This window comes from Bufo bufo, chromosome 8 (genome assembly GCF_905171765.1).
Source record: "Bufo bufo chromosome 8, aBufBuf1.1, whole genome shotgun sequence".
NCBI lineage: Eukaryota > Metazoa > Chordata > Amphibia > Anura > Bufonidae > Bufo > Bufo bufo.
The window spans coordinates 12,167,681-12,180,943 of NC_053396.1; the positions used below are offsets into that span (position 1 = coordinate 12,167,681).

Here is a 13,263-nt window from a genome sequence, read left to right on the forward strand (position 1 = left end):
GCACTTGGGCACACAAATCATCAAGATCCGCTGCTGGCGGCTCCAGATTGCTGACCAAGGACGTCCTAGATGAGCTCGATGGGAGACAAGTCCGGAGATGCTGCAGGCTATGGTAGGACAAGCAACATGCGGCCTGGCCACACCACTTGGTCCACTACCGAATTTATGTAATGCCGAGCTGTTAGTACCTGAAATGAAGACTAGAGTCTGGCTACCGTACATTATACCACCCCACACCATAATCCCGGGAGTAGGACCGGTGTGATGCCCCCTTGTGAAGACCTCTTCATGGAGTTGCCCATGTGCTCTCTAGACCAATCTCCGGCTATCATTGTGAGACAGAAGCGGGACTCATCGACAGACCTCCAGCCTCCATTGCAGTCTTGCTGGGCACCATGATAGCCTTTGAGGGCGGTGGTGTGAGGTCAGTGGACACCTGTAGCTGGACGTCCGGCTTGTAGCCCAATGTTGTGCAAACGTCTTCTGATGGTTTGTGTAGATGTTTGCCGCCCTAGGCTTGGGATGTGACAGTTTCACTTGCAGTACAGAATGGATCACTACAAGACATTCTTCTAATCAGACGATCCGTCCGGGCACAGGTTCTCCTCTCTGCACCTCTTGCTGTCCTTCCAGTTCGTGGTTGTTCTCCCAACCACCAGGACACGCAGCGTTGACCAGTGCTGACATCTCGGCCTAGGCGTGTAGTGATCTGCCGGAGTGATAAACCAAGGCCTCTCAGCTCGAGGATTCTGTCTCTCTGTTTGGGACAAGTGGCCATTACTGTTACATTAATGAACAGGAGACATCGCACAACCATCCCACACAACCTGATCTGATTTTTGAGGCTTCATGTGGCTAAAAAAACTTTGCTTTCAATCTTTTATGCCCCTCCCATATGCCATAGATTGGAACTAGGTGCTGGAAAATGTCACCATCTGCAGATTTTAGCAACAAGCTGCTACTTCCTCGATTTGCAGAACCTTACGCCTCGTCCTTCTTTGTGCTGCAATTTCAATGTTGAGCACTGTATATCACTGTGACCAACATGCAAATCGGCTCAAATCAGCCAAACCAGAGACTCTGATTTCACTGAAATGAGCCTATCTGCATACTTTTTCCCATGGAGCACTGCCTGAAAAGAAGTCTCCATACGGTGTCTCCTAACCTAAGTGCCAAAAACTGTGCGACCAGAAGAAGACCTGCTGCGGCCGCCTCATGAACCAGATGGAGCGTCATGTCAGTGCCGCCCAGAACTGACAAAACAGTTCATGTTTTATATCTATTTTATGAGAAAACAGGAAGAGGAACTTCCTGATTTTGACAGAGACTATCTCACTACCATCTGCTGCTTGTTGTGTCCTCATTCTGAGTTTGCCGTCCACACAGTACAAAGCCCCGGAGGTGGGAGCCCTGAAAACAACAAACCGGATCCAGACCCACAACAGGCAGAAGGACGTCGGTTTACGGTAAGTGACCTGCAATGCCTGATCTAAACCCTGATCTATAGCTGGCCTTCAGGACCAGGCAATTACTGCATTAGGGCTCATGCACACGACCGTGTGCTGGCCAGGCCCGTGCTGCGGACCGCAATTTGCACAGGCACAGACCGTGGGGCAGCCCCATGCAGATCGCGGACCCATTCACTTGAATGGGGTCCGCGATCTGCATCTGACAGTCCGCACCGCAAAAAAGTAGTGCATGCACGTCCTGAAACACCATGGAAGCACTCCGTAGTACTTCCGATCCGTGCTTCCGCACCGCATCTCCAGGTGATGCGGGGTGCACACGGCCGGTGCCCAGTGTATTGCGGACCCGCCATATGCGGCTCATGCACACGGCCGTGTTTTGTGGTCCGCAAAACACAGATCCCGGCCAAGTGCAAGCCACCATTTATTTTCAAACTTCCGTAGAAATGTCCACAAAATGGACAAGGACATGTACAATTTATTTTATTTTTTTGTGGACGGAGGGACAGAACGGACATGCGCTGAAATGAACGGTTCCGCATCCGATCCTGCAAAAAAAAGGGGATCGGAGGTGGACAGAATCTATGGCCGTGTGCATGAACCCCTGATATCAGACGTGGTCAGCTCTGTGACATAAGGACGCTGACAGGGGCACGTTTACTAAAGTGTTTGTGCCTGTTTTTAGTCTAAAAAATGCTCTTCTAGACAGTCTTATTTTTTTGTTGAATTTACTACTGAAATTGCGCCTGTTTTAGAGGCTTTTGCGCCTTGTTCCTTCCCGATAGTCGGCTGCTCGCTGCATTGACATGTAGAGATCTTCTTCACAGTATGTGGACGAGGCATTGCCATACAGAATCATTGTTTTGGGCAGCAGATCGCTGATTAAACCACACAATCTGCTGCCCAGAAACGATGATCGGTGGTGCCTGCACGATCGACAGGATTGCCTGATGAACGCGCGTTTTGCTGGTTCATCGGGTGATCGGCGGCCCATTTAGATGGCCAGATTATTGGGAACAAGCGTTCGAAGGGACAGTCATTGCCAATAATCTGGACGATTATTGGTCTGTCTAAATCATGGGTGCAATACCTGCGGTCCTGGGGCCACATGTGGCCCTTGATACCATTCTGGGCGGCCCCCAACCATCTGGTAACAGACATGTATGTCTATGTCTTGTGGCTGCTCACATGCATTTTTTATGAATCCTGGAGGTGTATGTACAATACGCCATAAATTACAGAATTTCAGTTGTTAATACCCCTTTACATTTTTTTTTCGGCCCTTGTTGTTGGTTCAGTCTGGCAATGTGACCCCTAACCACAAAACGTCTTGCGCCCCTGCTCTAAATCCACCTTTAAAGGGCATCTGTCAGCAGTTTTGCACCTATGACACTGGCTGACCTGTTACATGTGCGCTCGGAAGCTGAAGGCGTCTGTGTTGGTCCCGTGTTCATATGTGCCCGCATTGCTGAGAAAAATGATGTTTTAATATATGCAAATGAGTCTCTGGGAGAAACGGGCTCAGCTCTCTCTGCAATGGTAACGCCCCTTTGCTCCTAGAGGCTCATTTGCATATATTAAAACATCATTTTTCTCAGCAATGCGGGCACATATGAACACGGGACCAACACAGATGTCTTCAGCTGCCGAGCGCACATGTAACAGATCAGCCAGTGTCATAGGGACAAAACTGCTGACAGATGCCCTTTAAGTTCTGACTTAGCGTATTTCTAAGGAAGTGGTAATAACATGAGATAACTGATTATGCAATTAAGTTCGTTGCCATGGTGACTGATGGACGTGCTAACGATAAACCACTTTTTCCATTGACTGCACTTCCCAAACCGTCCTTCCTAAAAAGCAGCACCTAACAGTGCAGAGAGTGGGCAGGCCGTGACGTTTACTGACTGCTGCCGTACCCTTAAAGGGGTTGGCCCATCTCGCACTTTGGTGGCATATCCCACCTCTAGGACACGCACCTATTGGACATTGGTGGCATGCGAGATGGGTGAATCCCTGTAAAAGCATACATGAAGTATACACGTATGAGTCTCAGGATGCTTTGCTGTTACCCTTCCTGTAGATGACCGTGGTCCTGGCGGCCTCCATGTTGTGCCCGGTATACAATGCATACCTTATACCTTCTTCTCCCCTCTGTACAGTGTATCTCTGCCCCCGGCTCAGCCCGAAATGAGCAACACATACGCTGTGGTGAATAGAAAAGCCACCGCTCAGGTGTCCTCTCCTGGAATTAAGTCCCTGGATCGACGGAGCCCGACGTCCTCTCATGTCCAGTATGACAATGTCAGACCACGTTTGTCGCCTACCGCTACGTCCGTGGATCAGCTGTATAGCTCTGTGATTCCTAAAGCCAACAGGACGTCCACCGTGCCTTCCAACATGAGTTCTATTTCTTCTTCCTATTCTTTGGCTGGAAACCCGTCTCCTCCCGAGGTGGCCCCTGCTGAATACAGTCAGGTCACCGCTCCGAGTGCAGGTAAACGGACAAGCAGGGGCAGCTATCCAGCGTTATGGCCCACCCCAGGGATCAGATCCTGGTGCTGCTTTCTTTCTGGGGAATTAGAGTAAGACCACCGGGCACATGTCTGTGAACCTACAAATGGCTCCTAAGACTGAGGGCCTGACTGAAGGAGGAGGCAGCTGTCATTGGTGCAGGACAGGATCTGAGGGCCTCGTCACCTCTCTTATTGATGTGTCCTACGTGATCGATGACGCTCTGTAGTAAGGTGATGTGACAATACGGAATATCATTTTGGACGTCCACCTGCCGAGATGGGAAGAGCCCATTATACCAGCCCTGTCAGGCAGCAGGACCACATGGAGTGTATGACCTCCCAGACGTCCATGAGCCGTAATAAGGAGACACTTTCCTTACCTACATAGGCGATAGCCGCTATTCACTACTGTGCCAGGCCCCGTACTGCACCGTAGGGAAGCATTCACATGACCGTATCCGTCATGGGTTCGCAAAATACGGAGGCATCCTGCACTCTCCGCGGGTCCCACTGAAAAAATACCTATTCTCGTCTGCAAAAGGGACAAGAATAGGGCACGTTCTGTGATTTATAGAACAGCACGGATGCGGACAGCACACGCATGACATTTGTGTGCGGTCTGGAAATTTTACCGCCCCCATAGAAATGAATGGGTCAAAAGATGCTGATCGGACGCGGAGCGAAAATACGATCATGTGAATGTTTGCTAACTAATGAGCACTTTACTGCATACTGGGTAAGTGGGCACTTTACTGCATACTGGGTAAGTGGGCACTTTACTGCATACTGGGTAAGTGGGCACTTTACCGCATACTGGGTAAGTGGGCACTTTACCGCATACTGGGTAAGTGGGCACTTTACCGCATACTGGGTAAGTGGGCACTTTACTGCATACTGGGTAAGTGGGCACTTTACTGCATACTGGGTAAGTGGGCACTTTACTGCATACTGGGTAAGTGGGCACTTTACTGCATACTGGGTAAGTGGGCACTTTACTGCATACTGGGTAAGTGGGCACTTTACTGCATACTGGGTAAGTGGGCACTTTACTGCATACTTGGTAAGTGGGCACTTTACTGCATACTGGGTAAGTGGGCACTTTACTGCATACTGGGTAAGTGGGCACTTTACTACATACTAGGTAAGTGGGCACTTTACCGCATACTGGGTAAGTGGGCACTTTACCGCATACTGGGTAAGTGGGCACTTTACTGCATACTGGGTAAGTGGGCACTTTACTACATACTGGGTAAGTGGCCACTTTACTACATGCTGGGTAAGTGGGCACTTTACCGCATAGTGGGTAAGTGGGCACTTTACCGCATACTGGGTAAGTGGGCACTTTACTACATACTGGGTAAGTGGGCACTTTACTACATACTGGGTAAGTGGGCACTTTACTACATACTGGGTAAGTGGGCACTTTACTGCATACTGGGTAAGTGGGCACTTTACCGCATACTGGGTAAGTGGGCACTTTACTACATACTGGGTAAGTGGGCACTTTACTACATACTGGGTAAGTGGGCACTTTACTGCATACTGGGTAAGTGGGCACTTTACTGCATACTGGGTAAGTGGGCACTTTACTACATACTGGGTAAGTGGGCACTTTACTACATACTGGGTAAGTGGGCACTTTACTGCATACTGGGTAAGTGGGCACTTTACTACATACTGGGTAAGTGGGCACTTTACTACATACTGGGTAAGTGGACACTTTACTACATACTATATCTGTAAAGAATAAATCAAGGCAACTGGACTTACTGTAGATTTCTTGAAAACGTTTCACTCGTTCTTCCAACGAGCTTTCTCAATTCTGAGTGACTGTACAAGAATTCAGAGCCAAAACCTCTGGTCAAGATTCAGCCGTGTACTTACATCTAAAAGAAACAGGTCACACCTTTGAAGACAGTCAAGTACGTGTTTTGGATAAGGAGGACGATTGGTACAAATGAGGTGTGAAGGAGGCCATCTACGTAAAAATGGAGAAGCCAAGGGTGAATAGAGGCGGGGGGGTTAGACATCGATTGTCTGCCACATACAATGCTGTCTTGACACCTTTTTCTGGGAGGTCATTATCACCTACTGACTCCAATTAGGATAATGGAATCAACACCTTTGACCCCATGCAGGGTATAATGACCTCTGACCCCATGCTGGGTATAATTACCAGATGTTGATTCAGTTACATATTTATTCCCAGAGAATTCTTGTACAGTCACTCAGAATTGAGAAAGCTCGTTGGAAGAACGTCTGAAACGTTTTCAAGAAATCTACAGTAAGTCCAGTTGCCTTGATTTATTCTTTACAGATATACCATGACCTGGATAAATGAGAACCTTCACAGACACTTTACTACATACTGGGTAAGTGGGCACTTTGCTACATACTGGGTAAGTGGGCACTTTGCTACATACTGGGTAAGTGGGCACTTTGCTACATACTGGGTAAGTGGGCACTTTACTGCATACTGGGTAAGTGGGCACTTTACTGCATACTGGGTAAGTGGGCACTTTACTGCATACTGGGTAAGTAGGCACTTTACTGCATACTGGGTAAGTGGGCACTTTACTGCATACTGGGTAAGTGGGCACTTTACTGCATACTGGGTAAGTGGGCACTTTACTGCATACTGGGTAAGTGGGCACTTTACTGCATACTGGGTAAGTGGGCACTTTACTGCATACTGGGTAAGTGGGCACTTTACTGCATACTGGGTAAGTGGGCACTTTACTGCATACTGGGTAAGTGGGCACTTTACTGCATACTGGGTAAGTGGGCACTTTACTGCATACTGGGTAAGTGGGCACTTTACTGCATACTGGGTAAGTGGGCACTTTACTACATACTGGGTCTTGGGTAAGTGGGCACTTTACTGCATACTGGGTAAGTGGGCACTTTACTGCATACTGGGTAAGTGGGCACTTTACTGCATACTGGGTAAGTGGGCACTTTACTACATACTGGGTCTTGGGTAAGTGGGCACTTTACTACATACTGGGTAAGTGGGCACTTTACTGCATACTGGGTAAGTGGGCACTTTACTGCATACTGGGTAAGTGGGCACTTTACCGCATACTGGGTAAGTGGGCACTTTACTGCATACTGGGTAAGTGGGCACTTTACTGCATACTGGGTAAGTGGACACTTTACTGCATACTGGGTAAGTGGGCACTTTACTGCATACTGGGTAAATAGGTGTTGCAAGGTATACTAAATGGGCAATGCACAGCATACTGGTATATCGGTGGTGTACGGTATGTTGGGCGCTGTGTTACATGCTCTTACGATATGGCTGCTGCTTGCACACTGGTGACGGGTTCTTGTTGCTTGTTCTGGCTGCATTCGGTGGCTGTTGCATTCGCTATCCTCATGTCTGTGCTTTTATATATCTGGTTGGTATGTAAGGAGTGTGGGAACTAATGTCACGCTCGTGGACATGGGGGTTGGGGTGCCTACCCTTTTATAACAGGTCATTTAGGCTCCTGGACCTGTCAGTCGCCATCTGTGTTCTGGCTCACTGGACAGGGACCGTTTCTGATCCGTCCTATAGAAAATAGAGAAATGCAATGTACAGTCCCCGTGTTTGGTGCATGTCATGTTTTAATTGTTTTTCGTGTTTTACATGTTTTTTGTGCAGGTGTTCTGTCATGTCTGTTTGTTAATAAAACCATGTTTCCTCAGTGTGTGTCTGTGTCTTAGGTTAGGTCTGAGGTCCAGAGGGGGGGGGGGGAGTAATGTTACTGTATGGCTGGAGCGCCTCACCACAATTAGTGGATGGAGTCATCAGACCTCATTTACATTAAAAAGGTTCCTATTAAAGGGCATCTGTCAGCAGTTTTGTCCCTATGACACTGGCTGACCTGTTACATGTGCGCTTGGCAGCTGAAGGCATCTGTGTTGGTCCCATGTTCATATGTGCCCGCATTGCTGAGAAAAATGAGGTTTCAATATATGCAAATGAGCCTCTAGGAGCAACGGGGGCGTTACCATTACACCTAGATGATCAGCCTTCTCTGCATCTGCCGCGCCCTCTGCTCTTTCATTCACAGGGCCAGGCAGTGAAAATATCATCAGTCAAAGTGGAGACGCTGCAGCAACTAGAGAGAGCTCAGCCTCTAGGTGTAATGGTAACGCCCCCGTTGCTCCTAGAGGCTCATTTGCATATATTGAAACATCACTTTTCTCAGCAATGCGGGCACATATGAACATTGGACCAACACAGATGCCTTCAGCTGCCAAGCGCACATGTAACAGGTCAGCCAGTGTCATAGGGACAAAACTGCTGACAGATGCCCTTTAAGTGGTCATTATATATAATCACAGAGGATATTCTAGCAGTAACCTCTTGGGGAGAATGTGTGGGGATTTTACAAATGCTCTTAGGACTCCATGTAGCAGTATGCTGTATATCATGCCACCACTGTGAGGTACCCAGCCCAAACTGCTATAGATATATCCGGGAAAAGTGGCTGTAGCTTTGGACTTAAAGGCCCCATACACATTAAAGGGGTTTTCCGAGCTTTTTATACCTATCCTCAAGATCCTAGGTCATCAGTATCTGATCAGTGGGGGTCCAACACCTATTTGAGAAGGCAGTGGCTCTCACAGCTCAGCTTTTCCTAGGGGCAGGAATGGCGCTGAGCGCGATACCAAGTACGGCCGCTCTACAATGTACGGCGCTGGGCTTGGTGAGGTACGAGAAGGCAGCGGCGCTCAAAGCAGGTATCCAGAGGACGGGTCGTCAGTATAAAAATCTCTGAAAATTCTTTCAAACTGTCTAAGAGTACGACCACGCGGCCGCTCCGTGTGGTCGTACCCTAAGGCTAGGGTTACACGGCGATAGTTTCGCACGCTGCGACACAACAGTTGGATTTTTGTGTGACTGTTGCGTTGCAGTCGCATTGCGATACCATTGACTATCACTGGAAAAAGTGTTGCGCGACATGAATGTTGCGCGACACATGTCGCCGTATAGCCCTGGCCTAACAGTATATTATGTATGGCGAGACATTTTATTGGGGAAGAGGAGGATCGGACATCTTGAAATTTCAGCGGCCTGTCCTTTTTACTCCCAGGAGATAAGCCACTGAAAATACACGCACACTCGGCTGAGCTGAGCATGTATGTGTACGGGGGGAGTCAAGAGAGGTGTATGGGCGCTAGTACCACCTAAGAACAGGAGAAGGATGTGACGTGGGCACATCTCGTAGACCAGTGTCTGTACACGTACCTGTCTGTTGTCACTGCTGCCTGTGACGTGCCGGCCGTCCTGTACGCCTGTGACCGGCTGACATAAGAGTCTTTAACTTTCTTTGACTTTCTTCCTGCCGTAGTCCCATCTTATAACCATCAGAAGGGAGATAACAAGTGGAGTCAGCCCGTATCCAGTGTGAGTACTACTCTCATTATTCACAACTACTACCACCATGGTGATCATAAACGGTGACAATATTCCTGTTTTATTGTAGGCGTATGCGGTGGTATCAGACAGGCCAGGTAAGTGTATGGAAATTACGGATTATTGGGGCACCCTTCCATATCTCGGCTGGAAAACAAGGTGAAAGACCATGGACACCTTCCGGAGCATTTTATTTTTTTAATGATTTCATTTCATTTGTTTTGGGCTAAAATCATTTTTTCAATTGGTCTTTATTAAATATATTCAGCCGTTCATGAGGTGCAAGAGTTAAAAATCAGTCTGTTTGCAAGCTGTAAATCTCGTCATCTGACGGCTCATGTGCAGCTCTCATCTCTGATCTCCTGACCTCATAAGCCATATTCTTATCTATTGAGCTATAATGAGTGTTTGTGAGGTCAGGATAAGAGCTCTACATGAGCCGTCAAATGAGGCGGAATACAAAGTAAACAGAAAGGGACAGCTGGCAGACTGATTTTTTAACCCCTGTATCCCTGAAACGGCAGAACATTTTTAATAAGGAGCAATTGGAAATTTTTTTATTTTTTTTTAGCCCCAAATGAGTAAAATGCAGTTGCAAAAAAAATGTCCCGAAAGTGGTCACAGTCTTTAGGGTTACAGATAAATAGCTTGGCACTGATGACCGCTTTACTATATGGTCACATTAAGTTTATTATGACACACTGTGCCCTGTTCTCCCCCAATGCCCTTATACTGTATGTGACTAGTGGCGGTATAATACAGACCACCCCTTTAAACTGGCCATAGAGGCCCCCAATAACTCATTACACGTTACTGTTGTCTGCAGAGAATGTACATTTTTACCTTGGGCGTACTGTTCTGGACGTCACCCGTATTAAACAGATCTCATCCTTGCAGATAAATCTCTTGACTACGAAATTGTGACGGATTCTTCCAAAGGATGTATGCCAGCAGCTATATCCGGCATAGGTGAGTTCAGGATACGGACCCCCTAACTATCGGGGTCACCCACTTGGATTCACAAAGTCTAATCAAAAACTGTATTGGTTAGTGCAGCCATGCGGGATACCAGCGGTCCGGTATAGCACACAGCCTGCTCACTAAGGCCTCATGCACACAAACGTATTTTCTTTCCGTGTCCGTTCCGTTTTTTTTGCGGACTGTATACGGAACCATTAAAAAAACCCGGAAGGTACTCCGTTTCCGTATGTCCGTTCCGCAAAAGAATAGAACATGTCCTATTATTGTCCGCATAAGATTTGTTCTATTAGGGGACAGCTGTTCCGTTCCGCAAAATACGGAATGCACATGTACGTCATCCGTATTTTTTGCGGATCCGTTTTTTGCAGACTGCAAAATACATACGGTCGTGTGCATGAGCCCTAAGGCTGAATTCACACTGTGTATTGCAGTGTCTGCTTGCCATTTGCGCTCGGAAACCTCCCATTGCAGAAGTCCAACATCTATAGGACCCCATTTTGTCCTTTTTGCCTGAGCTGGGTTATACAAATCAGTATGAATGCACCCTAAGGCCCCATGACCGTATTTTCAGTCCGCATCCGATATGCATTTTTTGATTCATTCATTTCAATGGGTCTGCAAAAGATGCGGACAGCGCATCCGTCTGTCCATCCCCCCCGGCCTGCAGAAAGATAGAACATGTCCTTTAGGGAGGCTTCACGTCACGTTTTATGCCTCCGTTTGACGTATACGTTACAAAAAAAAAAAAAAGTGCAAAAACGCAGCACCACGTTCTAGTATTCTGCAAAGTCCGGTAAAAAAAAAAAAATTATACAGGATCTGCCGAAGTTATGTAGTGGCCGGCGCCTCTTCACTGCCAGCGCAGGGCTTTATTAAGACCGGCGTATAAAACGCCACTCTAAGGCTACTTTCACACTTGCGCCAGAGTGATCCGGCAAGCAGTTCCGTCGCCGGAACTGCCTGCTGGATACGGCAAAACGTATGCCAACTGATGGCATTAGTAAGACTGATCAGGATCCTGATCAGTCTGAAAAATGCATCGAAATGCCGGATCCGTCTTTCCGGTGTCATCTGGAAAAACGGATTCGGCATTTATTTTTTTCATCTTTTTTTTCCGAGTGCGTTTCTGAACCATATCCGCACCCAAATTCACAATTTCTGACAGCAGTGTTTGGTGCAGGTTCTGCTGCCGATCTGACCCTTCATTGGAAAAGGGTGAAATCCGCAGATAAAACTGCAAACATAAGTGACGTGCTGAAAAGATCTGCAAAGTGTAGGTGAGATTTGTGTCATCTCATACACTATGCTGGAACTGTACCGCGCTGCGGAAAAACCGCACGTATTGCGCAGCGTGAGCAGGTGGCCTAAGGCTTGCCTGGGGTGGACGTGGTGGACATGATATTCGCCTGCCTGCAGCGTTCTCCCACTAAACAGCCATTTCTTCATTTACAGGATTTAACTGCCGTATAGGTAAACCTAAAGGACCCCGTGACCCCCCCGCTGAATGGAGCCGATGAGCCATCACTAGACTATATGACATAGAGGCGTTTCAGGCTGCTCGCTCGCTCGCGCTGTGTGATATTTCAGGGACTGGTCGCCCTTATGGACAAACAGCATGTGAAGTGCCTAAGAAGATGGATGGGGGTTCCTGAGCGGACATCAAAGACTTAAACAAGCAATGGATTGTCTGTGTGTGTGATGGTTGTGTGCTGCCATGTACGGAGCATGAAATACATGTAAGCGGATGTATCTGTAGTGCTGTGTACACTGTCAGGCGGGGGGCTTGTGACCCACATAAGCGGGATTATCTGCACACGATCTGCGGGATGCTCTGACCTCAATCAGCCCAATGCAGAGGACTCTGACCATGACATAGGTAAGAAAAAACGGAGGCCAGCGAGCAGGAAACTTACAATTAGGCCTCATGCACACGACCGTATGTATTTTGCGGTCCGCAAAAAGTACAGATGACGTCCGTGTGCATTCCGTAGAACAGCCGGCCCCTAATAGAACAGTCCTATCCTTGTCTGTAATGCGGACAATAATAGGACATGTTCTTCAGAACGGAAATACAGACATACGGAAACAGAATGTACACGGAGTAACTTCCGTTTTTTTTTGCGGACCCGTTGAAATGAATAGTTCCGTATACGGTCCTAAAAAAAACTGAACGGACACGGAAAGAAAATACGTTTGTGTCCATGAGGCCTAAGGCTGCGTTCACATCTCCGGGGAACGTTCCTGGCGGCTTTCACCAGATATGGCAAGACCGGATTGACTATAATGGGATCCGGTGGTGGTCCGGCCGCTTTCCGGCATAGATGGTGGCTTCTGCAGGACAACTACCTCTGCATGCAGCGTTTTGTGTTCAGCCGACAGCCGGCCTTCATACTGGGGAACGGCCGAATCATCTCTATCCGAGATGTGAACGCAGCCTAAAGCCTCATTCACACGCCCATGTTCTCCACGGACGGCACACGTCATTTCAATGTGTGTATTCAGACATCAGTGTTTTAGCACGGTCCGGGGGTCCGTGTTTTTAGAACGGGTGCATGCTCTATTTTCTCATCCGTGTTTCTCGGATCATGAAGAGATGCTTTGAATTTTTTTTTTCAGCTGTTCAGTGTCAGTAAAACACAGATGGCACACGGACAGCAAAAAACCACCTTCTTGCGGATTTGAGCACGGACGTGTCCATGAGGCTTAGGAAATTCATCAAACTACAACCTAAAGGGGCGGTCTCACTTCAGCAAATAGCACTTATCATGTAGAGATAACCCTATAATGCCCCCTCTAGTGCCCGGGCCCCTCACACAGGTTGTACTTACCTCGCTTCCCAGCACCTGCGTCGCTTCTGATGCCCTCATGGCCGCCGCTGCATCTCCCCGTCATT

General features: G+C 47.9%; 1 protein-coding gene across 1 annotated transcript in view; it reads left to right on the forward strand.

Moving 5' to 3' along the window:
• The window catches only part of PTPN18 (protein tyrosine phosphatase non-receptor type 18), a 36,264-nt gene extending 24,117 nt beyond the window's left edge, over positions 1-12,147 (forward strand). The window contains exons 13-18 of the mRNA XM_040405577.1: positions 1,387-1,466; positions 3,629-3,963; positions 9,325-9,380; positions 9,460-9,487; positions 10,287-10,358; positions 11,823-12,147. Coding sequence (XP_040261511.1) covers positions 1,387-1,466; positions 3,629-3,963; positions 9,325-9,380; positions 9,460-9,487; positions 10,287-10,358; positions 11,823-11,887 — 636 coding nt within the window. The 3' untranslated portion in view covers positions 11,888-12,147. The remainder of the gene's footprint in view (positions 1-1,386; positions 1,467-3,628; positions 3,964-9,324; positions 9,381-9,459; positions 9,488-10,286; positions 10,359-11,822) is intronic.
• The last annotated feature ends 1,116 nt before the right edge of the window (positions 12,148-13,263 follow it).